At 58.7% G+C, this 25307-nt stretch overlaps 1 protein-coding gene across 7 annotated transcripts in view; it reads left to right on the top strand.

Moving 5' to 3' along the window:
• The window catches only part of RARA (retinoic acid receptor alpha), a 43900-nt gene that overhangs the window by 9794 nt on the left and 8799 nt on the right, over positions 1 to 25307 (top strand). For 2 of the 7 annotated variants that reach the window (XM_059380409.1, XM_059380408.1), the window contains exon 2: positions 11637 to 12179. In XM_059380409.1, the coding sequence (XP_059236392.1) occupies positions 12002 to 12179 (178 nt within the window). In that variant the 5' untranslated portion in view covers positions 11637 to 12001. Of the gene's footprint in view, positions 1 to 11636; positions 12180 to 19320; positions 19526 to 19712; positions 20469 to 24368; positions 24485 to 25307 lie in introns of those variants that run through there. The other 5 variants (XM_059380410.1, XM_059380407.1, XM_059380411.1 and 2 more) reach the window with 5 other exon arrangements.

The following is a 25307-nucleotide window of genomic DNA, read 5'->3' as shown; positions in this document are numbered from 1 at the left end:
GGCTGGGGGGCGGGGCCCGCTCAGCTGGTGTCCCCCGTGGAGTGAGGGAGCCGACTGAATTGGGTGCGGAGTCAATGCAGTCAGGCGAGGCAGGTCTCTGGGTCTGTTGCTACTGTGGGGTTGTGGAAGCTTTTTGGGGTGAGGGGAGGACGGAGTGGACTGCTTGTCTTTGCTTTGCTGAGGGTGTATGGGACCTAGTGCCACCCACGAGGAGGGGAAGCTGCTAGCCAGATGTGTATGTGGAAGGGGGGGGCGCTGGAGAAATCAGCTTGGCTGAGCCCTCCCTCTTCTCTGGGCACTGCCCTATTGTCAGGCTGCTCAGTGGGAAGGGGGGCAGGCCACCAGTGTGCTAGGCTGGGGATGAGGACCAACTTCTGTGAAAATCAGATAGAAAAAGACCCGAAGCCTTCGGAGAAAATTTTCTGCCTCTGTCCATCCTCTCTTGGATAGGGTTCCAATGTGCTGGCATGGTGGGGTACCCTCCGCACTCACTTGGGGCCAGCTCCCTTCTCTTTTGCCACATTGCCTTCTGTCTTCGGGCTGTGTGCACATGTGTGTATGTATATGTTCTTAGAGGGTCTTGTTCCTGACAACACTACCCCGCCCTGGAGCTTTGCTCCTGGCCGCCATCCCTCCTCCACTTGCCTGGGTGGGAGATTCAGGGATGACTCTTGTCCCCTTCCCTGACTGCAGTGGTCACCTGGCAGGGTCGCTCTAGGGAAGTAATTCAGTAAGGACGCCAGGTCTTGCTACAAAGTGGGCTCAAGCCCCAAACTCTCCTCCAGGGCCTTGTGCTTGATGGGGAGGCTGGGTCGGGGAAGCCCCAGATTGGAGTGGAGATGGCTTGGCACCTTGGGGCTTCCCCTGTGGGGGGGGGAGATGAGTCTGGGGGAAGAACAAGAGAAAGAGTATTTGGAGCTGGAGGAAGTTGGTGAGGGGGAGGTCAGGGAGTTTGCGCTATGAAAGATCTTAGTGCACTGGGAGGGGCTAGGACATCAGTTTGCTTGGGAGTCTGGGTCATGTTGGTCCTGAGATGGAGCGGTCGCTAGAGTCAGACTGCATTAGGCCCTTGGGAGCTGAGGACCTTAGCTTTGGAGCTTGAGGGTGTGAGTGAACGTGCATGAAATGGTCACGGCAGGAATTTCCCCAACAGACTGGTGAGGGCAGTATGGATGAAGTAGCAGTTCTGAGAAGACCCTGGGCTTGGAATGGCTGACTCCTGGCCATCTCCTCCTATAAGTCCTAAATTTCCATCCTTTGTTTGACCCTAAATGCCCCTGCTACCATTCTGGGACACTTTTCTGGTCCACCTCCTACTCCCAACCATGTGGCAGCCTGGCAGGAAGCTAGCCGTGGGCAGCCCCCTCCTGATCACCCCTGTGCCTCCCCCACTGGGCACAGTCACCCACATGTGCCATGACGTGGTTCCTGCTACCTCGTCTGGTGTGGGGGAGAGGACACGGTCTGAGTGGCCCTTCAAATCTGTTTTCGGGGCATTGACCCAGACCCTAGTTAATTACCTCCCCTTCCCTAAATCCTTTGGTCTTAGAAGCTAGCTTTGCACCACCCCCCCCCCACGGACCTTTCCCCCAACCCACTTCTTGCTCAGATTCCAGGTTCTTTAGTGGGGTAGTTCTCAGAGCTGTGCGACTTGAGGGTGGGACATGCTCCAGAATACAAAAACTCAGTGCCCAGTTCCCTGTCCTTTGGGTGGTATGGGCTGGGGCAAGGCAGGACCCGACCTGGGCTGGGCTGAGGGGTGGCTGTATTCGGCCTTTCTGGAGGTCTGTTTAGGAGCAGTGTCCTGGATCTAGGGTGGTAGGCATCTGGGGAAGGTAATCCTGTCCCTGTGAAGAATGAACGTGGTAATCTCTGCTTGCCCAGTGCCCCACACCCCTTTCTGGTAGCAGTGGTTTGGGGAGAGTGGGAAGCTGGCAGGGTCCCAGGCAAGACGGCCAGGGTAGTTTTGACTTACTGGGTTTTGGGAAAGGAGTGTAGCAACTGATACCCTAGCTCCCAGGGCTTTGGCTGCGCATCCCCTCTGATGCCTGCTGTCTTCCCTCCATTCCCCTCTCCACCCTCTGGCTGCTGTCTAGAGCCCACACGGTTTGTAGGGGGATGGAGGGTGGGGGCGAGGGCCTGGATCTCTGTGTGTGTCCAGGGCGTGTGCTGGGGATTGGCAGGATTGGCTGAGAGTGTCTGGGTGTCCCTACAGGGTGGGCGGCATGCGGGGACCAGGCCCAGAGTGTGAGAATGTGTCAGCAGCGGTGTTTCTGTCCCCCGTCTGGGTCTGGCTCGGGTGTGGGTGTCTCTTGCTCGCCTGGATCTTGCCTCCCGCTCCAGTCCCCCCCCCCCCCCACCCCCCAGCTGGGACCGCCTGCTTGCTCTCCCTCTCTCTCCGCAACTGGAGCCTCCCTTGCCTGTTCCTGGAATTTGGAGAGGAGGAGGAGGAAGAGGCAGGCAGACAGACCTCCCACACTCTAGCCCGCCCGCCTGGCATCATGGGGAAATGAACTAGGTGCTAGAGAACTCAGGTTTCCCTGCCTTCTCCAGACCCACTGACAAACGTCACAGAGTCTAGGGAGCCGGGTCTTACAGAAGGGCCTTGAGCTGCCGCCGCCTCCACCTGCCTGACAGTCATGCCTCCTTCTCCCACCCAGCATCCTGCCTGCCTGGCCCCTGCTGGGACCTCCAGACACCACTGTCAGCCCTGGGGAGCTGGTGGGGGATTAGACTGCTGCCAGGCTGGCCAGCACCTGTTGCCAACCCCCAGCCCTGTAACTGGAGCTGGCCATGGAGGGGGCTACAAATGACAGGTGGAATTTCTGCAACCAGGCACCCCCGCCCCCTGCACTGGATATGCTTTTCCCTTCCGGCCCCGGAACAAGGAAAGCCTGCCCCCCCAAGTGTCAACCTGATCTCATGGATGATGTCCCAGTCCTGCCTGTGGGGGCAGGGCCTGAGAGGTGGGCAGAGGAATGAGTTTATTGCTGTTTGCCCAGTGACCCCCCTACCCCATTCTCTGGCTGCAGAGCTGGGCTGGCCTTGTTTAAGTTAACTGAGCTCTGCTGCTCTGGGAGGGCTGGGGGGCATGGGGGTTGTGGATGGGGGTGGTTCTCTGTTAATGTTTTAATTGCATAAAAACTGGGAGCTCAGCTCCCGACCAGTGGGGAGTCTGGGTCTGGCTAGCCGCCCAGTTTGGGCTAAATATAGTCTGGGACATCTGCAGAGAAGGGGAGGGGGGGTGGAGGGAGGTTCCATTCCCCCCACCTTCCGCCAAGGTGCCCTCGTCTGGGCGGGCACCTTGGAGCAGGGAGGGGGGATTCCTCAGCACAAAAGGCAGGGGAGAGGCGGCGGGGGCTGGGTACAGTTGGGATCTCGCCTGTCTGGCGGCCAGCAGCTGCCTGAGATGAACCCGGAGGCTCAGGACAGAGCTGGAGTGGGGCGCACAGGCTGGATCCAGTGGCTCTGCTCCCCTCCCCCTAGAGCTGCTTGAGGTCAGGCAGTCTCTGCATGTCACCGTGCCCGGCCTGTGTGTCACTATGACCCACTCACTGTGGGCCTCTGTGTACACACCTACCTAGGCGTGGCTCCCTCCTGGCCCCTCCCCCAGAGCCTCTGTCCCCTGGGTCCTACCGCAGATCCCCAGCCCTCCTTCCTTCTGTCCCTTGGCCCACAGTGAAACCTCCAGCCCAGGAATCGAGACTTGAGAAGGGGAAGCTGCGGTGGGGAGTTCTCTGATCTCTAGTCACGGCAGGAAGTGGAGGGGAGGGGGAGCCAGGGGGAGAACCGTGAGTGGCAGGCTGGGAGGGAGGACATGTCAACCCTGCGGAAGGGGGTGGCCCCCCTCCTGGTTGGCCCCCTTCCCTCCCGCTCTGAGTGGGGGAAGCTTAGGGGACAGCTGATTCTCCAGGGGCTGCTAACAATCATTATCACCCCCCCACACTGAAAAAAATGTCTTCCTGTCACGTGCCTGTCACTTCCTGTCCCACTGTGGTTCCCTGGATGTTTGTTGTTGGTTACCATGGAGATGGCTGCCGTGGGCACTACCCTGGTTCTTGTGGGGAGGGAGCTGCCCCTCCCCCAGACCCATAGTTGTTGGGGGGACTTGGGGGGGGGCCTGCCCTGGGGGCTGTTTCAGGCTGAGTGTGTGTGGTCTCTGATGCCCCAGATCCCCCAGGGCCCCCCAGACGTCTATCTGTGGGAAGGAGTCACAGCCACCTACTTAGACCGAGTGTTGGGGAGATTGTGACCGAGTGTTGGGGAGAGTGTGACTGTGTCAGGCTGTGCTTAACTGTGGCTGACTGTGAGTCTGACCCGTTGTGCAGACCCTGTCCCCTCCAGCCTGGGTCATGTTCCCTTAAAGATGTTTCACAGACGTTTGAGTAACCTCTGCTCCCTATCTCTTTTTACCCCTGGAAGCTTCTCCCATCTTGTGTTCTCATGGAAACTGCCTTCCTCAGGGAGCTTCTGTGATTTCTTGGGGTTCAGGCTGGAGTGGGAGGAGGCTCTGAGCAGGTTGTGTGTGTGTTTTCGGTGGTGGGGAGGTGGGGGTGGTGGCCTACGGACCATCCTCACCCCTGCACACAGCCTGTATGCCCAGCTTCTGTCTGGGCGTGCAGGTGCCCTGTGCTTTAAGGGGAAGGCCACGAGACTTTGTGACCCATTTTTCCCACCCCCTGTGGGCTTCCCTCTTCAACCAGGGATGGAGAGGAGAAGAGATTCCCCCTAGTTCTAACCCCCAACTGGTAGGTGGGTGTAGAGGAGGAAGTTCCTGGGGGGTCGATGGATGGGGGGTGTGGGGCGGGGTACAGTCTGACTCAGGCCTGGTCTGGGGTCAGAGCCAAAAGGATATCCTGAGGCAGGAGGGAGGGGGGCGTTTCCAGCTTCCCTGCAGTCTGGGTCCCCAGGGAGAGGTGCTGGGAGGGGACTGGTAGTGCGGTGTCCTGCTGACTGTCTGCCCTGGGATTCAGAATCTCGCAGTCTCAGCTTTAGGGCAGGCTGAGGGGATGAGCGTGGTGGTGGTGGTGGGGTTGCCGTGCACACACACACACACACACACACACACACACACGCACTCCCACTCCGTGGGAGCTCTGTGCTCCTGTTGTGAGAGAGCTGTGCTTCCTGCATGGCAGAGTGGGCAGACGAATGGTGAGGGGGCAGTTGTCAAGGGGAGGGTGGGGAAAGCCCCATGCCAGACTGGGTCTAGGAACGGTGGTTTCCAAGCTGGGGGGTCCCCTTTGTCTGTGCCCCTTTGGTCCCCCAACCAGACAGAGGTGCCTTTGTTTGGTCCACAAACTCCTGTGGTCTGGCTGTGGCTTCAGCAGGCTCATCTCTTCCTCTTCCTGTTTTCTTCCTTCCCCGTGGGTTGCTCCCTCTCCCTGAGGCCTGGGCTGCCCCCTGCCCTTTCACCTACTCCCTGCTCCGAAAGAAGACCCAGTGGGTTCTGGGAGGCCCCTCAGCACCCTGATCTTCGGAGGTCCTGAGCACCTTTCCTGGGCGCTCTGGGGTGCATTCCCCGAGGAACACAGGCCTTCTCCCAGAACCTGGTCTGTCCCGGGCTTGGGCTCTTCCATTCGCCCTTTCTGCTTCGTGTTCAGTTGCTGCCGAGCGTGTGGGCATGTGCAGGTCTGGTGACCCTGGGTAGCTGGGGCAGAACCCTGGGCCAGGCCCACTGAGGAGACATCAGATGCATTCTCCTGGGGCTGAGTGCTGCATCTCGAGGCAATTGGCCAGTGACAGCCTCCAGAGGAAGATGCTAGACTTCAGCCTTCCCTGAACCCCCTCTGAGGATGGGCTCTGGGCCTGCACAGGTTTGGGGCAGGTTTTCAAACAAGTGCTAGCTCCAGTGAGGGAGGCCTGGGGACCCACAGGTCTGGTAGGGAAGAGGTGCTCTGTACCTGTTCTAGTATCATCCAGGTGATCCTACTCAGGCCCCCCTGGGGTGCTGATCTCTTTCCAAGTGGGGCTGGCCTTGCTGGCTCTCTGCAGCTGGGACCCTGGTGAGCAAAAGGTAAACAGAGGACCAGAGTGGCCAGACTGTGGGCTTGTGGGGGAAGAAAGGGGTGAATGCCTCGGACAGAGGAACCTTTGGAAAAGGGAAAGAAGGAATAGGGGTCATCACTGTTCCCCAAACCTTGCTGAAGATCTGAAGAACTTGGAGGAGGGGAGAACTGTGGCTGTGTGTTTGTGTGAGTGTGTGTGTGTTTTCCTGGAAAGTTTATAAATAGTTCCAGCCCACTCTTCTGGTTTGAAATCTGCCCCCATCCTACCCTGCCCTGCCAGCTCCTGGTAGGGTAGGGGGTCCTAAGGGGCAGGTCTTTGTTTTTACCAGGGCTCACGTTCTGTGTATCCCTTTGACCCCACCCAAGTTGAGCTGAACTTTGGGTGTCATTTGCCTATGATTCACTGACTGTCTAGAATGTTTAGGAAAGCCCCTGTCTCCCCTTCTTTTAAGTTCCCCGGTCCTGATCCCCGTCTGTCAGCATCTCTGGGACTGCCTGCCTTCTGTTCCTTGGGAGCCAGTGTTGCAGGGGAGCCTGGGGAGTGGAGAGGAGGGAATAAATGAAGAAGGGAGGCTGGGCCAGTGGGACTTGGGGACCCCTGGCTCCTCTTCCTGGGGATAGGAAAGAAAATAAGTCTATTTCTCTGCCCCTCCTCTCCTCCCCAAATCCAAAGGTTTCCCTTTTTTGGTTTGTGAAATGAAAGAAGGGAATTTGGGAAAGTGTTGCGGTTGGGCCTCCACCCACATCCCTGTCCTCAGTCTGGGGGGAAGCAGACCCTGCAAAATGGGTAACTCTCTGTCCGGGGCCTGTCCACAGACACCAGCCGCGGCTGGGGAGAGGGAAGGGAGAGCGGACACATGGTCCAGGGAAGCACCGGGGCTGGTGAGAGGTGTGGGGACAGGCTCGGTTCCCTAGTACCTCCTGTATGCCCAGTGCTGTGCTATGTGCTTTCCAGACTTGTCTGTCTGAAATCACACCCCCGGTTGTGGAGGGGTGAAGCTCACAAGCAAGTAAACAGATACTTTAAGAGGTTAAGTGACATGCTTATGGTCACCCAGAGTGGCAGAGGTGAGATTTGACCCTTCAGACCTCTTGCTCTACCATCTTCATGGCTCGGTTAGCTCTTGCCTTGTTCTCTGGGGATGTGAGTCTAGGGACATAAGGACTGGGCAGCTGGGGATGCCTGACAGTGGAGAAGGTATCCTGGCCCCTTTTGGGAGTGAGGGAGGCTGCAGTGGACTGGGTGTGTGGCTGGTGGTGGGCCCTCCAGCTCCCACCCCCTTCTGCTGTGCCCAGGCGAGACAGCGTATTGGAGGTGTGGGCCTGTGGTTTTCTCCTCTTGCAGGAGGGTACCCATGGGCCATGAAGCTGGCGGGTATAGGGTGGAGGTTGGATGTGGGTAGTTTGTTTTCCTTTTCTTTGGTGCTGGTTTTGATTCTCTGACAGTGTCTTCTCTCCCCCTGGGTGCAGGGTGCTGGGGCCCACGTACCTCCCCAAGGGTCATGGCTCCAGAGAGATGAATCAGGACCTGTGCTCTTTGCCCCTGCCCCATCGTGCCTGACCTCGCCCATCCCTGTTCCCTGGCCAGCCTGGCTCTTGGCCATTTCTCTGAACTTTACCTCCTCCTATGGCTCAAGGCCCTACCCGGGGAGCTGAGTTACTCTGTACCAGAGTTTGCAGGCTGAGCTGGATTAAGGATAGCGAGGCTCTGATGGGGTTGGGGAGGCATTTCAGTATCTCCTTGGGGTGTGGGTTTGGAGGCGGGGGGTTTGAGGCTCGGTCCAATGTCTGACTCCTCACAGGCAGAGTTGAGGCGTTAGTTCTCTCTAGTTCTCTCTCCTCTGGGGGTCAGGCTGGAATGCCAGGGGTCCAGACAGGACTGACAGAATCTACCCTTTGCCCCCCAAAGCTGGGTCAGGAGGCCTGGGGTCTGGAGTGAATGGCATTCTGGACGTCAGCCTCCTGGACCTTACCTCAGGGAGGCAGGCCCCTGTATGACGTGAACCCGCCCGAGTGTTTGTCAGGGGGTGCCCCTCAGTGTGTGTGTTTGGGGCTGGGCCCTCAGGGAGGCAGATGCAGAGGCCAGGCCTGGCTGTGGGAGGGCCAGGGAATGTGCAGCTTGGGAAGCTGTGGGGCCGTGGTCGTGTGTCTGTGGGGAGGTGTGTCCTGGGGCCGGTGCACACAACCCCTGAACCATGTTCACTGTGTGCTAAAGCCAGGTGTGGAGAGATGGTATCTCCAGGTTTTCTCTCCTCGCGTGCGTGCCCGCACACACACAGGCTGGGGCACGCAAGCATGCTCTTGCCCACCCGGACACGTTTCCATAGACCTACGTGTGTGTGTTTCTGCAAGTGTGTGTGTGTGTGTGTGTCCGACTGTCAACGCTGATGAGGCTCAGCCCACCCCTCCTTCCCTTCAGCCTGGATCCCTCAGCTCGAGAGTTCCCGTTGTGTAGGGCCCCACCGGGGTGGGGGGGGCTGGGGTGGCAGCTGGCCCGATGGGTGGGGCCCCTGTTCCTCTGACGTCAGCCTTCTCAGCCTGGGAGGGAATCAGCAGGGGCCTGGGGAGGGAAAGGGGCACCTCATTCAGGAGTAAGGAGAGAGACATTATGGTTCACTTCTGGGGGAGCTGCCCCCTTCCCTAGCAAGTACCTGTCCCTACCTCCCCCTCCCTCAGCATGGCCCAGCTGGGCCCAGAAGTCCTGGCCTTGTCCACAGTGGCCTTGGCAGGAACTCCTCCATCCTAGGCATGGTGCTTGGCCAAACTCTGGCTGTGTGCTTGTCCCCTGGACTTCAGGTCAGAGCCTGAAGCCTGGGGCTTCGGACCTGGCATGGGCTGAGCTTGGGCAGGGGGAGGGGAGTGGAGAGGGAGGAGGAAAGTTACGGGTTGGACACAGAGGCAGTCCTTAGTTTGGTTCTTCGGGACCCCATTTTTCCTTTTTTTCTCTTTCCTTTTCCCTTCCTTTCTTCTTTTTTTAATATTTATTTTTTATTTTTAAGTAAACTCTACTGCCAACACGGGGCTCAAACTCAAGACCCAGACATCAAGAGTTGGCATGCTCTGCTGAAAGAGCCAGCCAGACGTCCCTGCTTCCTTCTTTTTAAGAGCTTTATTGAAATGTAATTCACATACCATAAAATCCAGCCACTAAAGTGTACAATTCAGTGGTTTTTGTATATGCACTGCTTGTGCGACTGTCACCACAGTCCATTTTAGAAAATGGTCAGCACTCCCAAAAGAGCCCCCCTAGCTCTCAGCAGTCACCTCCCGTTTCCTGTAGACCTATGTCCTAGCCCCTGGCAACCGCAGTCTACTCTCTGTCTTTACAGATGTGCTTACCTTGGACATTTCATATAAATGGAATCATCAGTATGTGGCCTTCTAGAACTAGCGTAAGGTTTTTAAGGTGTACCCATGTTGTAGTAGTGTATCTCAGTACCACATTCCTTTCTGTGACAGAATAAGCTTCCATATGGCTGCACAACATTCCCTTTACCCATTAGTTAATAGATATTTGGGTTGGGTCTACTTGTTGGCCATTTTATGAGTAATACTGGTATGAACATCCATGTACAAGTTTCTGTGTGAACTTGTTTTTATATCTCTTCTTGGGTAGATACCTGGGAAGGGAACAGGCTGGATCCTAGGGTAACTGTTTAACTTTTGGAGGAACTGTCACACTGTTGCCCAAAGCAGTTGTCCTATTTCATATTCCCTCCAGCCTTGGAGGAGGGTTCCAATTCCTCCCTCGTTATTAGTCTTTTTGATTATAGCCACCTTAGTGGATATGAAGTGGTATCTCACTGTGGTTTTATTTATTGATTTATTTTTATTTTTATTTATTATTTTATTTTATTTTATTTTATTTTATTTTATTTATTTATTTGACAGAGAGAGATCACAAGTAGGCAGAGAGGCAGGCAGAGAGAGAGAGAGAGGAGGAAGCAGGCTCCTGCTGAGCAGAGAGCCCGATGCGGGACTCGATCCCAGGACCCCGAGATCATGACCCGAGCCGAAGGCAGCAGCTCAACCCACTGAGCCACCCAGGCGCCCTGATTTATTTTTAAACAATTTTATTTACTAATTTGACAGAGAGAGACCACAAGTAGGCAGAGCAGCAGGCAGAGAGAGAGGGGGAAGCAGGCTCCCGGCTGAGCAGAGAGCTTGATGCGGGGCTTGATTGATCCCAGGACCCTGAGACCATGACCTCAGCCGAAGGCAGAGGCTTAACCCACTGAGCCACCCAAGAAGCCCCTCACTGTGGTTTTTAATGGCTGTGCTTCTTTCTGTCTGTCTCTTTGCTTTGGTCTTTCATCTAGGGTTTTCACATATATATAATGCCGTGTATATGCCATATGTATGTGTACCTACATTCATATAGAAATACATTCACGCACAGGTATTTGTGTATGGATATCCTGTGCCCCAAGAGGGTTTGATTTGAAGCACCCTCTTGTGGATGCTTCTCTTTTCCCCTTTCTCTCTGCTCTTGCTGCTGCCTCCCTGTCTCACTGGGTCCTGGGAACTCCGGGTTCATCTCTGTCTCTGCCCCACAGTGCTATCAGTGCATGTCCTCTGGTCCCAGCTGTTCAGACAGGTACGGATCTGTGTCCACACTGTTGGGGGGGCCATCTGGTCCTTCATCTTGTACCCACTTCCCACCCCATCCAGGAATGTGGTTTCTGCAGACCGTGTATGGGTGAACTGTTTTTTTAAACTTTTTAAAAAAAGATATTTATTAATTTATTTATTTGAGAGAGAGAGAGAGCACAAGCTGGGGGGAGGGTGGTGCAGAGGAAGGAGCAGGCTCCCCAATGAGCATAGAGTCTGATGTGGGGCTCGATCCCAGGAGCCTGAGATCATGACCTGAGCCCAAGGTAGAGGCTTAACCAACTGAACCCTCCCAGGTCCCCTTGTGTGGGTAAGCTTTGATCAGTCCCCCCGACTCCTTCATTTGCTAGGGGTAGGGGGCATCCTCTCTGGGCAGTCACTGCCCTCCTGATGGCCTGCTCACGGGTGGCCCACCCTGCTGGTAAGCATCAGAGGTGACATCCAGGAGTCCTGGGTTCCCATTTCCCTATTTGTGTGTATGGCAGCGGGCCTCCTCCCTGGGCCTGTGGGACAAACCCGTCTGGGGTGCTAGGGCTTGGATTTTGGGGGGAAGTGGTATAACAGGGGCCCCCTGGCCTAGGAGTCATTTTTCTGAGAAGTGCCAATGCTTTAGGGAAGCGGCTTTTCCTCCCCACCCCACCACCCCAAGCACACGGTTCTTTGCATCTTGACCTCAGGTAACCCATGCTGGGGGGAGGGGGACAGCTGCCTGCCTCTGCTACAAGGATCCTCTGGGGTGGCAGACCCTGACCTTTCCCCTCAGGACTGTGGGTGAGAGGCCCTTTGTGGCTCTGGGCCCTATCCTCGTCTCCCCAGCCTGGCTGTGCTGTCCTACCACCCCCAGCAGTGTCTGGGCCCTGCTCCCAGGCTGTCTCTGCCAGCCAGGCATAGTGCCAGCTGTCTGCTCAGCCGGGTGCCACGGGAAAATCTCCGGCCGCCCAGGTTGGGGAGCTCCACGGGGAATGCCCAAGTACCCACTCCTCGGTGCCCACTCACCTGTCTTTTCTTTTTCTGCAGTGCCACAGGACATGGCCCCCCCAGCTGCCTAGCCAGGGCCCATCCAGGAGAGGCATCCTCTTCAGTGTCCTGAAGACCAGCTCTGGACCTTCCCAGAAAAGTGCCAGCTCACAGAACTGCTTGACCAAAGGACCAGCTCTTGGGACATCCCCCAACCCACCCGGCCCCCAGCTTGAGTGGGGGATCCAGGAGGCTGAGATTAGCCTGCTGGCCTTGGACAGCAGCTCCAGGACAGAAGGGGGGGGTGGGCCAACCACCCAAACCCCTCTGGGCCCAGGCCCCATGCCCCGAGGAGGGGCAGCCTGAAGCCCGCCAGAGCCTCCTGCCAGACTGTCTGCCTGCCCTTCTGACTGTGGCTGCTTGGCATGGCCAGCAACAGCAGTTCCTGCCCAACACCTGGGGGAGGGCACCTCAATGGCTACCCGGTGCCCCCCTACGCCTTCTTCTTCCCGCCTATGCTGGGCGGCCTCTCCCCGCCAGGCGCTCTGACCACTCTCCAGCACCAGCTCCCAGTTAGCGGCTATAGCACACCGTCCCCAGCCAGTAAGTGGGGTGGCGGGAGGCTCGGTGGGGGGGCATTGTGGAGGGCAGCAGGTTTCGGGGCTGGGCCTCTGCCGGTGACACCTTCTCCGGATGAGGAGGACCATCATTAGTGTGTGTGTGGGGGGGGACAGGGGGCTCAAGGATGAAAGGCTTGTAGGCTGATCGCAGTGGTCCTGTCTGGTGTTGGGGGCAGTAGAGAGGAGGGCAGCAGTAATGCTGTTGCTTGGGGCTCCTGGCGCCCTCTCCTGAGCCGTGCTGTTGAGGGCCTTATAAATAGCTCCAAGGACTGGACACAGAGGCCGGAGGCGGGTAAACAAACCTCTTGACATTTGGTGGAAATGGCAACTCTAGTGAGAGTGGCACCCCACCTCCGCCCCACCCCAGCCAGTGCCTCTGAGGGAAAGGGCTTGAAGGAGCAGCGGGCCAGGGCGGCAGGACCCCCCACTCCCTCCCCCTGCCAGCTCCGCCCACAGCTGCCTGGCGACCTCACTGTGTCCCAGGAAGGGGCGCTGGGCCTGGACTCCGGCAGGCAGCGGCGTGCTGGCCTGCAGGCTCTTGGCAGGGCCTGTGTTTCCTCTGTGACTCCACCCTCTGCCATGGGGGTCGCCTGCTGGCAGGACGGGGGTCTCAGTACCCTTCCTCGGCTGGCCGAGCCAGGTAGTAGGAGGCGGCAGCAGCTCTGGCCAGCTGGCAGAGTCCAGGCCTCGGGCCTGCCAGGCCGCTTACAGTAACTCTGGCCCCCAGGGCCCGGCTGGGCACCAGGCCAGGGCTGGGGGTGTGGGGGAGGGAGCCCGGGCCTGGCCTGGAGCAGGAGGGGTTGGAAGCTGCAGAATGGGCCATGGACAGCCGCTGGCCAGTCAGCTGCTGACCTGGGAGACGTGTCCCACCTCTCCTGGCGGGCAGGGACTGAACACCCTGCCCCGGGCACCCACTGCCCCTCCCACGGCCGCTGGTAGGCTGCCTGGCACCACTGCCCTGGGCGCCCGGCTGGGCTGGATCAGTGTCCCCTTCTCAGTGTGGGGGCAGCACTCTCTCCCCGGAGCCAGGGAGTCTCTCTGTCCCTGGGGCAGGCCCTGGCTGGGCGCCTCGCTGCCCGCACTGGCCGTCTGCCCACTGCCACCACCGCTTCCTGGACCTCCTCCTCTGGCTGTGCCACAGCCCCTCCCTCCCAGGCCCCACCGGCTGCCGGAACAGGGGCTCCGTGTCTGTGCCTCCCCCTTTATGACCTGGGACCTGGGGCAGGCAGGTGCCGCTGTTCCCACTGTCATGCCATACACGCACCATCTTCCGTGCTGCCTCTCTTCCACCCTCACACAGCAGGGGCGCATGGCACAGTGACCTGGAAGTCGGGGACCTCTGATTCTGGTCTGGTCTTCCAGTCTTGTGCTAGGGGACAGGGAAGGCCAGTCTCTGGGTTCAGAGCTGCTGGGGAATGGGTGGGCATGTCTGTGGGTCCATGTGTCTACAGGGACTGGAATTTGTATTCTTGGTGGGGGTAACTGAAACGTCTGCTTCCTGCCAGGGTGGGAGAAGTCGGGGCTTTATAACTTGGTACCTGTGGATAAGTTGTCCTTCCCCAGGTGATGGGAACAGAGCCCCGGGCACTGCTCAGAGTTGGAGGGACGCAGGGTGTGGCCTGGGCTCTTGCCCACCCTGTGTCAGATGAGCAGATGCCATGCCCTCCTCTAAATGTTGCAAGCTTCTTCCTCTTTCTTAGAGGTGGGGAGGGTTTCTGGGTCCTCCACTTCCCACCCTGGTAACCTTTTCTCCCTAGGGTGGGGTACTCCCATTTCGGGCAAGCGGAGCCTTCTCTGGCTTTCCCCACCCAGGTTAGGCAATGCCCCTTTCCTGCCCCCTCCCCCTGTGAGTGTGTGGGTTTCCCTACCCCTCCCCTCTTCCTAGTAAACAACTTCTCTTCCTATCCAGAACCTCAGCTTCTGAGCTTCTCCTTGAGCTGCTCCTTCTCTGTGACCAGAGGAGGCCATGGGCCTCAGGGAGCCAGGCATCTCCTCCTTTTTGTGTGGGACTGGGTGGCCTGGTGACCCAAGCTCCTCAGTCCTGGGCAGCGAAGCATGACAGATCAAAATTCACGCGTTGGGAGATAGAGTCAGCCTCATTACCCTGCTCTCCCTGCCTAGGGGCTGGTGCCAGGGGTCAGGCAGTTCCTGGGAGGCCTAGGTGGCTCCCATACATGCACAGAGCAATGGTCACCCTTTTTGTAGGAAACCTTCCAGATGAGGCCCTTTCCTCCCACTTCCCACCAACAGAGGTGTTTGGATAATCGCCCATTTCCCATCCCTCTTCCCATGTGTGGAGGAGGCTGGACCTTGGGTATCCTGGGTATCCCTTTCAGAGATGTGGTGGTCTGTGGAATGACAGGTCCAGGTCACTGTGGGGAGGGGTGGGTATTTGTCCTACTCCAGTCTGGGAGCCAGAGTGGGAGGCCTGAGAGATGGTATAGGATTCCCTCCCCACCTCCCCAGAGCCCCTGGGGCTTGATCTCTGAGGACTAGTATTTACTGTGGAGGGTTGGGATTCTGTGTGCATTGTGGGGAGGGTCAGGGTTGTGTGTGTTTTAGGGGTATGTGGGGGGGCCAAGGGGGTCAAGGCTGAGTGTGTGTTGGGAAAGGGGGTTAATGGTTTGTATGTATGGGGTGAGAAGGTCAAAGGGTTGAGTGTGTTTTGGGAGAATCAGATCCAGAGCTGGAGAGGGGGTGTCTGTTTGTGTGCTGGAGGGGGCAGTGACTCAGGGTGTAGAGGCTCTAAAGCAGGAGGTCTATGGATTGTGCTGTGTTTGGGGAGGTGAGGGTCTCTCTTATCACCATTCTAGCCTGGAGGGGAAACTGACCTGTGTTTTTGGTTGCTTACTCCCGGATTGCACGTGGGCTGGGGAGTAGGCAGGGTAGCTGGAGTTCGGGCTTTGCCACTTCCTACATAGGATAACCTCTCTTGAGCGTGATTCCTGGTCTGTACAACAGGGATATTACCAGAACCTCCCTCAAAGGCCGAGATTGGCAAGATCACTGATGTCAGGCCCTTCGCTCTGCCTCTTGCTTGCTGAATCCTTCCTGTGTCATTATGTACAGTGAAAAGAGACTCGGGCCCCTTCTAGGTAGGAGTGGGAGAGAATGGGATGCTAACATTGTGCAGCACCTACTGTGTGCCCCAGCTTTATCTCAGTTTCACAAGCCTTAATCCCTGTGATGCTGGGAGAGGGTCCTTATTCCCATTCACATGAGGAAACAGCGTGGCTGGAGGTGAAGAGACTGCCTTAAGTGAGTGGTAAAGCCGAATCTGTTTTCCATCATCCAGATAGGCAGCTGCAGGAGGGTATTGTGGGGGGTACTCCTTGGTGGGGGGTTGGTGGCCAGTGCCAAAATTGAAGCCTCCTCCCCCATGGCTGAGGTCCACTCCTGCCCAAGGACCTCCTGCCTTCCCCCAGTAGGGGGCGCGGGTAAGGCAGCCAAGCCACGCCCCCTCCTCTGTGTTTTGGATCCTGAAGGCTGGAGGGAAAGAGCGCTAAGAGGCCTGGGCCAGATCTCCATCCTGTCCTGGAAATTGCGGATGCAATCTGTTCACACCCATCCCCACCCCCAAATCGGCCTCTGCAGCGTACAGGAGTTTGTAGAGCTCAGGAGGCACCCCCCCCACACACACACTCACACACTGTAGGAACAGAGTGTAAAAGCCACAGTTCTTATTTTGTTTCGATTTGTGGGGTGGGGGCAGGGAAGTTGGAAGCAGTCAGTAGAGGAGTCCGAGATGGGAGCCCCTTTCTGTCCACATATTGGTAGTGTGTCTGCCCCTCCCTTCCGCTCCTCTGCCACTCCCTTTCCTTAGTCTCTGCCCTCCGTCTCTCCTCTTCACTGTGCCCTGGATGATAAGAGGGACAGCTCAGGGAGACAGGGTATTGCCAGTGACGACTTTCCTGGGGTCTGAGATGCAGAGTCAGCCAAATGACTGGTGGATGGGGTTTTGAGTGAAAATGGGGCCCTTCCCCTTTTATCTGGTAGCACTGATGATGCGTGGACTCCCTCTGGCAGGACTCCGGGAAGGAAGCCTGTCCTCTTGGACTGGCCAGGACGTGAGACATTGGGTCCACCCCTCGCCATGGCCTGTGTGCCCATGGAGATGTGCGAGTGCAGGCCAGGACTACCCTTTAGGGGGTAGCATCTGTGGAAAGAGGAAGCGTTTCCCTTCTCCAAATCACTTGGGGGCGGTGCTCACACTACCTCCTTCCTCCTCCTCCTCCTCCCTGGAGTCAGGCACAGCCAGTGGAGCTGGGTCTCCCCGGGTAGGCTGACTAGATCAGCCTCGGCTAGGTCAGCGGTAGAGGCCCTCCCCTCCCCGTTTTGATTTCTGGGTTGCCGGGAACCTCACCCAGCCCACAGACCAAGGCACCACGGGCAGAAGTCTTAAAAAGGATAGCTGTTCCTGTGCGGCCTTGGGCAGGTCACCCATCCTCTCTCTGAGTCTGTAGCCTCCCCTTTAAAGCAAGACTCTGAATGCGTTCCTGGCTGAGTTGCTCTGAGGCCATGTTGACCTGCTGGCTGATGAGAACCCCGGTGAGCTTCAGCTATCCTGCAAGAGCCTCAATGCCCAGGTGGGTGGAGCCAGGCACTATCCTGGGGGATAGCCACCCTGTACTGGGACCCAGTGTCTGGCTGGCTCCAGGAGTCCTGATTTCCTGTTTGTCATGCCCTCCAGTTAGGGCTGGGGACAGGAAGGGGCTTGGCAGAAGTGGGGGCCAGTTCAGCCCACACCTGCTAAGGGCCTGCTAAACACACAGCCCTGGGGGAGTGGTGGGGAATGTGACAAAGGAGCAGCAGAGGAGGATGGTGCCTCAGGCCTGCAGCCAGCTGATGGCGTTCTTCCTCAGCCAGCAGAGCCTTCCTACCCCCTCTCTTCTCTCACTGCCCAGAACAGGTATCTCCCCCTTCTCCAGCTTTAGAAAGCCTATCCACCCTTTAAGGAACATCCTGAATGCTGCCTCTTCCCAGAAACCTTCACAGCCATTCCCCCTTCCTCACGACACACTTGCACCTTTGAATGCCTGTGGATCCTTATTTCTTTTTTTCTTCCAACACTCATCTCTCTACCACAGAGTGACTTCTTCCCACCTAGCTCCTGCTGTGAGCTGTAATCATTTGGGAGATCTTTTCCCCAGTTATCTGGGTTTTGATCGTAGGGACAGTCTCAGATCCCTTAGTACCTCGCAGCAGTGAACACAGAGCCTCACACATAACTGGTGCCCGGGAGCTAGGTCATTTGGGAGGAGAGAGATACCAAGGGCCGTGGCAGCAGTCTGCCCTCTTCCCCGGCACTCATCCACTGCCAAGTCTTGCACATGTGTCCCAGACCCCAGTGTTCCGTCTGCAGCCCAGACTACACTTAGGTGAGACCTCACTTGGGACTCCTACAGCCCACCTGTCCACCAGGCCAGTAGACATCTCTACTTTGCAGTCTTGGGAACTTTGCCACAAGCCAAACACCAGTCATCTTTGCTGCCTCCCCCTGCCCTTTTGTGCTGCCTGGACCATTGTAGCAGCTACTAACTGGTCTCTCTTGCCCTTCTACAAGTCGTTTTTCACACAGCTGCTCGAAAGATCTTATACCACTGTAAATCAGATCTTGCTTCTCCTGTGCCTGGAAGCTTCCTGTGGCTTCTCCTTGCATTTAGGATAAAATCCCAAAGTCATATTAAGGCCAACAAGGCCACCTGGTCTGGCCTCAGCCCACCTCTCCAGCCTGGTTTTGCATATGTTTTCCTCTTGAATTTTAAGTTCCCACTACCTTAGTCTTATGTCAATACCTTGAACGACCCCCTTCCCACCCGCCCAATCTCTAACCCCAGGGCCCTTGCACAGGCTCTTTCCTTTACTGGGACCACATTCCTTCTTACATTTTGCCTAACTTCTAAGCTTCTACTCTTTTTTCAGGTCTCTGCCTTGAGGTCCTCCCTGAGTCTTCAACCTAAAATTAGGTACTTACATTAATTCTTCTTCAAAGCATATTATAGTTGTTTCATAATACCAGTTACCTCAGTTTGCAATTATATTTACATATATATTTACGATTATATGTTTAATGGCTGTTGCTCCATAAGGTCTGCAAGAAAGGCTTACCACGGTATCCACATAGGAGAGGTTCAGAAAATACTTCTGAGTCAGGCTGGCATGGAGGGAATATGGGCTTTGGCAGCAGAAAGTTCAAATACTCAGGTTACCCTTTATTAGTAGTGTGAACTTGGGACAACCCACCTAGCTTTGCTGAGACCTTAGTTTCTTTATGTGTAAATAGGAATAACGCCCATTTACCTCTTGGGAGTTGCTCAAGGATTAAATGACAAAAGGGGTTAAGAACCTGGCTTCTAGAGGAATATCCTTGGGAAGCCTGTCCCCTTTTAGAGAGAGGGAGCTCTGCTGCAGTGTCAGTGGGAGTGACAGGATACCCTCTCCTCTAGGGATATCCCCCTCTTTCCTGGGCCTTCCCAACCTAAGCCTTTCTTTTACTGAAACAGGCATCCCGAGGGCTTCCGGGAGGAAGTGGTCAGCTGGAAAGCGCCACCCCCTCCTTTAAGCTCTCCCAGGTTGGACTGCGCGGTGGGGGGCCGATCCTGGTTCCGCGGCTGGGAGACACCCTGGGCGGGGTTTTGCTCGCCGGAAGCACGCAGATCTTGGGGGTGGAGAGCCCCCTCTGCACGCGTTTGTGCCAAAGCATCCGCGCTGCCGCGTCGGGTTCTGACGGGCGGGCGGCCGGAGTCACACATGATGTCACAGACAATGACACAAGCCGGGTGTCTCAACCCTTTCACAGCGCCTGAGCTGCACAATGTCACACCCGGGACACCCAGCACGCTGTGTTCATGGCGCAAACACTTGGCCCCGCGCACCCTGGTCTTTTGCGTCCTGCGGCCACTCTCCGCGACTCCCGGGGCGCTCACCCTGCCCGGGGGGGGGGCCGGGGGCCGGCGGGGGAGCCCCGAGGGCGGGCTGGCGAGCGGGTGATGTCACGGGCAGCGGTGGGTGGGTCACCCGGAGGTGAGGCGCCGCCAGGCGAGTTCAGCGAGAGTTCAGCCGCATTGCATTAGGCAAATGAGGCCCGGGCCGGGTGGGGGGTTTGTTGGGGGAGGACACCGGGACCACCTCCTCCTCCCCGCCCCATCACCTCTCCTCCACCAGCGCCGGGCCGTGGACTGACCAAACCACAGGGGAGGCTGGGAGCCGGAACCGGGATGGGGGAGACTCCCGCCCCTCTCCCGTCCCTGCCTCTGCGTGCAGCCCCCACCTCTCCGCGTACCCTGCCTCCGTCCGTCCTCTGCGTACTCCTCTGGAGCATTTTCCCCTGTGAGTCCCCTCCTTCTCTCCTCCCCCTTCCCAGGCTCCCCCCACCCGCCCGCCCCAGCACGCCTCTCCCAGTCAGTCCCCTGCGTTTCGCCTGCCGCAGTCGGTCCCGCACTACAAGGGTTAAGTCAGGGGCGGTGCCTGGACGGGACGGGGCGGAGGGAAGGGGGTGGGGCTGCCGGGGAGGGGGCGCGCAGGCTCAGGGCGGGGGGCAGCGGCGCGCACCTCGGAGACCCAGCGTCGGCCGGCTGCCCCCGACCTGGCGGAGGCGGAGCCGCGCGGGGTCCCCACCCCCACCCGGAATCCTCGCCCCGGAGAAGCCCGGGAGCCCCGGCGGGGAGGAGGAAGTGCCCTGCGTGCCCCCCCGGCCCCCCACCCCGCGCCGATCCCGCCCCTGGCCGGCGCACTTGGGGAGCCGCGGGACTCTGCCTCGGACAGCATGCGACTCGAGACGGGATCCCCCTCGAGGTGGAGCCGCTGAGTTCCCGGGCCTCGGCCGGACGTTCCCGGGGTGGGGGAGCCGAGGGACCCCCTCCTCTCCCCACACACAACTTCCCCGCTGTTCGCCTGCGACTGGCGGAGCGGCCGGCCGACTTTGAACAGGGACTTCGGGCGACGGGCGGCCCCCGAGCTCGGGTCGCCTGTCGGGGCTGGGGGGTGGGGGGGGACGTGCCCCTCGCCCCCAGCTGCTCTCCGCGGATGGCGCCGCCGACTGAGTGAGGGAGGCGGCGCGCATGACTTCCCCGCCCGGACCTCTTGTCTTCGCGGGGAAGATGTACGAGAGTGTGGAAGTGGGGGGGCTCACCCCCACCCCCAATCCCTTCCTTGTGGTGGATTTTTATAACCAGAACCGGGCCTGTTTGCTCCCGGAGAAGGGGCTCCCCGCCCCTGGTCCCTACTCCACCCCGCTCCGGACTCCGCTTTGGAATGGCTCAAACCACTGTAGGTACCGGCCTCCTCTCTCCCATTGTAGGAGCTGGGGCTGAGGGTGGGCAGTAGAGCTTCCACTCCCACCGGGGATGCGGGCCTGGGGCGTGGGGGATGGCGCTTGTGTCTACTCTTCACTTTCCCGTCTCTCTTGCTGGAACTCGGGTGCCCTTGCTGGACAATTGGACCCTACCGAGGAGCCTTGGGCGCTTTTTCTCCTTACATCAGGGCTGAGGAACTTAGGGGGGTTCTCCCTTCAGGAAACGTTTGTTCATCTGGCCTGCTACTTCTGGCAGGGGAAGTGAAGCCCCTGGCCCCCAGTTTTTATCTTCTTGCCTGGAATCCAGTGGCTTCAGCGCAGAGTGGTCCTTTCTTCCACCCTGCAGGGTGCGGTAAAGGCCGGGTCTGTGGGTTTATCTGCTCGGAGGAGGAGGGGCCTCCTTCCCAGATCCCACCCGTGGAAGCCTGGGGGAGAGCTCCCTCCTGTGCAACAGCTGCTGCCCCCAGCCCTTGCCCTTGTGTCATTAGAGTTGGTGTCAGGGGACCACTCGATGTCTTTGGTGTTGGCAGTGTGGTGTGGCAGGAAGGGGCAGCTTCATCTGACACCCGTCTGCCACCCTAACCAATCCTTCCATCCTGCGGAGGGGCACCTGTCCATAGGAGGGTTGCTCTGGCCCTGGACACCTGGCTGGCATCTTTGAGGTTTCCGTCCCAGGAATGGGAGGAGGAGCGTGGCTGCTGTGGGGGGAAGGATTGCCCTCCTAATCCTAATCGGGTTTGCTCTCTGGGGGAGGAGTTTGTTTTGTTGTGGGTCTGGGCTGCTCTGGAAGTGAGGGGGGAGCATCCCCTGCCACTCCAGCTGTGTCCTTTTGTTACCCTGTTTACGCTTAGGGATAGGGGCAGGCACTGGGTTGTCCCTAAGAGCGGCGCTGAGGAGAACTCTGGAGTCAGTCCTGGGAGCCTCCTCACCCTCCTGCTGTCCTCCATCTGGGTTCGGGCTCCTCTGGAAGGGAGGGGCTCTGTGCACCCCCGGGAGCTGTGAGCGCCTGGAGTGCACACCTGGGTGTGTTTGAACCCAGCTGTGAGGTAGTGTACCTGAGTGGGAGGGAGCCGGCGCTGGGGGCTGTTGTTACCTGGGTCGGGTTTCTTCCCTTTCTCTGCCGGCTGCCTCCCTCCTGCCTGCCAGGGAGAAGGGGTGGGATGGGTCCCTGGAGGCCTGACAGATTGGAGAAGGTTGAAGGGTAACCCCCAGCCTCTTTGGTCTAGGAAGAGGGAGACCTGGAGTGGAGAGACACCCCACCACTGCCCCTCCCAGAGCCACCTCATCCCCAGCCTTTCCTATTGTCCTGCCCCTTGACCTTTGCCTCTGGGGCCCAGTGGCCGGGAGGCTGCAGACTCAGACCGTTGGAGGCAAAGAGAGAGGGGTGTGAGTGTCGACTGACTTTAGCCAAAGGGGAGAGGTAAGAGGTGTGACACCAGGACCCTTCTTCCCACCCTCCAGACCTGGAGGAAGGTGTTTCTCCCCAGTCTAATCATTGGGGGCACAGCTGCCATGGTCACCCCTGTCACCACGTTGGCCGCCTTTGCCAGAGGACTGGGGGAAAGCTGGAATCAGAGACCCTGGCCTCCAACCCTTTCTCTTCCTTCATTGCATGGGGGCAGCTCAGCTCTCCCTGGCCCCAAACTGGTAGAGGAGGAGTATGGAGTCCAGCAGGCCTTGGGTTTGGTGAGGCTGGTGATGGGGAAGTGGAGTCCTGTTTCCCACGCTCTGTCTGGAGTTGGGTAGAGCTAGAGGTCTGGGCTCCCCTGCTCCCCTAGTTGCCGTGTAGGTGTGTGTGTGTATGTCATTGGCATGCCAGTGGGGCTCAGCCCCAAGACTGGGGGCTGGGAGTGGTGGGTGTGGGAGTTGTTCTGAGGCACAGGAAGGACCTGGAGGCTGCTGGCCCCAGGGGTCCTCGACCCTGTCTAGTGTACAGGGGGTCACCACCCCTGCCTTGGAACCCCTTGCTGGATGTGGAGGTCCTGTGGGGATAGGAGGCCTCCGGCTCTCTCACCCAGATCCTCCTCTGCCTCCCACCACCTGCGCCAAAGGTGGGAAGAGACAGCAGGCTTGGGGTGGGGGGTGCTTTGGGTGGAGACCCTTTCAATCCTGCAGGGCCCTGGGAATTTTGCCTCCTTCCCCAGAGCCCCCCTTTGGGGGCACCGGAGGATGGGGGGGTCCACAGGATGTGGCTCCCCATCTGTCCCCCACCAATCTCACCGCTCACGCCTCCACCCGCTCCCAGACGTCCAAGAATGTGAAGCACGTGGATGCTCGTGGTGGGGGGAGGGGAGAGATGCTTATCGGGGCGCTGGGCTAGGGGCCTCCTTCCGCTGCTACTCCCAGAGCTACCCCACCCTGCCCCTGGGTGGGGTGTGGGGGGAGGAAGGGCGGTTGGGGGGGCCCCCGCGCCCCCTCCCCACCCCTTCCCCAGGGCCTGTGAGGGGAGCTGAGGAGGAGCGGGCGCCAGCTGGATTGGGAGGGGAGCCGCTGGCCAGGGGCCCGGCTGATTTCCTGCTGATCTCCTCCAGGAAACTGGCCTCTTGTGTGAGGCCTCGAATGGCTCTGGGGCATGGGGAATCCAGAGCGCCCGTGCCTCCTGCCCCCTGACTCCTGCCCCCTGCCAGCCAGAGGTCGGGGGAGGGGAACCTGGCCCCGCTGGCTGGAGGGGACACCCAGCTTCCTGGGCTGGTTCCAGCCCTCCGCAGGGTGCTGGGACTTGGAGCCGAGTAGGTGTGGTGTCCCCCGCAGCCTCCTCCTCCTGCAGGAAGACGATAGATTTGTGGGCTGGGGCCTCTCGGGCAGGGAGGTGAGCAGGGAGGGGCCAAGCTCTGACAGTCCTTCCCCCAGAGGTTGGGTGTGCAGGGTTAAGGCTGAATCCCAACCACTGCAGAGGCTACAGGGGGCCCAGAGTGCCCTGGGCTTTCCTAGGCTGCTGGCTGGCCGCCTGGGGAGGTGGGAACTGGGCCAGGGCTCTGGGTTCAAAGGGCACAGGGCAAAACCTCAGGGCTGTTACCTGGGTGACAGGTGGGGATGTGCTGGGGGGGGGGGGCATGCGGAGCACCCTAGAGCCTCAGAGGTGGTCAGCTGCGGTGGGATGGGCTGAAAGGAAGCCTCACAGCCCAGACTAGCTCCCACCTCAGCTCATCTCCCCTCATCCTGCCAAAAACCATTTTAAAAAGCACATGCATTAAGTTCTATGAACACCCTCTGGACTTTGCCTTAGCTCCAAATTTCTATGGGTCTTTGCCCCTTTAGTCAGTCTCTGGCCTTGGAGCTGTCTGACCCTCATCCCAGTAATCCTGTGGGTCTCCCCATGCCCTCCCCTCCATCTGCCCCACTCTGTACCCCAAAGCTCCTCCTGTCCATTTTAGAGGTGGGGGATTGGAGGGGTGGGCCCGGGGAAAGGGCGGTTGGGGAGGGCAGGGGAGGGAGGTCAGTGCCTTCATCCTCTGCCTATTGGAACGCTGGCTGGGATTCTAGGCCATGGTCCCCCCACAGCCCCTTGTCCTTGACCCCCCCACACCAGTCTGGATTGTCTATTGTTACTCCTTTTACGTCTTGGAAAAAGTTAGCACAACAAAGGCCTTCTTTGTCGCTCACCCTTCTGCCTCCTGGCCTCACCCAGGCCCCCCAACCCCACCCCACCCCCCAGCAGCTGTTCTCAGGCCTCTCTCCTGTCTGATTTGCTTGTCTGGCCTCAGGGAGGGTGAGGTGGGGGAAGAGCCTGGCCAGGGTAGTTTAGAGTTGGGGAGAAGCAGAGGGCCAGGGGAGGTCAGTGAAGAGGCTGTGGACTGGTGGGGGTCTAGGTATCCACTATCTTCTGCTGCAGGCTGGTCTCTGAGTAGAGACGGGGGTGGGGGGCACAGGGCCACAGCGTCACAGGCTGACGAGGGAATTGGTGCCCGGGCCCACTGAGAGCCAGGAAGGCCCTGCCAAGGTTATTGGCCTGGTTCCCTGTCATCATTGCCTGGCAGTTCCTGGTGTGTCTGCAGGTAAGGGGGAGGGGGGTCGTATGCAGCCAACCCCCACCCCCACCCCTCCGTCTAGCTGCTGCTTTTCTCTGTGCCTGCACTTGGGGGCTCTGAGATTCGTGGCTTATCAGGTGCTTGGACCAGGAATTCTGGGACTCTCTGAATTCCAGAAGCTTGTGTGCTGGGGTTTTGGGGGGAGAGTGGGTAGGGTTCTGGGGTATGAGGGAGGCTGGGATCTTCCTGCTCAGGGAGAAATCCTTGCCCCTCCTTGGCTCTGGACGAGTAGACTTGTCAAAGGCCTCTGGACACTGCCGGGTGGTACCTTGGGCATCTGGGATTGCCTCAGTCCTAGTTCTCATCCAGCATGATATACCCCAGTTCCCCTGGCTTTGGGCACAGTCAGCCCCCACCCAGCCCAGCTCTGTTCTGCCTGGGGTGATGGGCAGGGGGCCAGGCAGTGGGGGGGGATTTGGCTAGTTGGGGCTGCCCCTGTTGGCTGGGTCACCCCTCTTGGCTGCCCTCTTGGAGCTGAATAACAGGAGGGGAGGAGGGTAGTAACCCGGCCATAGTATTGAGGGCAGACAGACAGAGCATTGATAGAAACAGACCCCCCTTTGTCATGCTGCTTCCCCCCAGACGGGGTGCCCAGAGCCGTGGGCTTCCGGGGCTCAGAGGGACTCTACTCCCTGTCTCCAGGGGTCTGTCCCCCTGCTTATCTAAGCGGAATCTACTCTGCTCTGCTACAACCTTTTCGAATCTTATTTGCACACCCTGCCTTGGGTCCCTAGCCAGGGGTTTGTTTAGGTGGAGGAGGGGCTGTGGCTACTGGTGGGGGGGGGGAGGG

Source organism: Mustela nigripes, chromosome 16 (assembly GCF_022355385.1).
Source record: "Mustela nigripes isolate SB6536 chromosome 16, MUSNIG.SB6536, whole genome shotgun sequence".
Classification (NCBI taxonomy): domain Eukaryota; kingdom Metazoa; phylum Chordata; class Mammalia; order Carnivora; family Mustelidae; genus Mustela; species Mustela nigripes.
The sequence above is the reverse complement of the archived record's forward strand: the minus strand, read 5'-3'. Positions and strand labels throughout refer to the sequence as shown.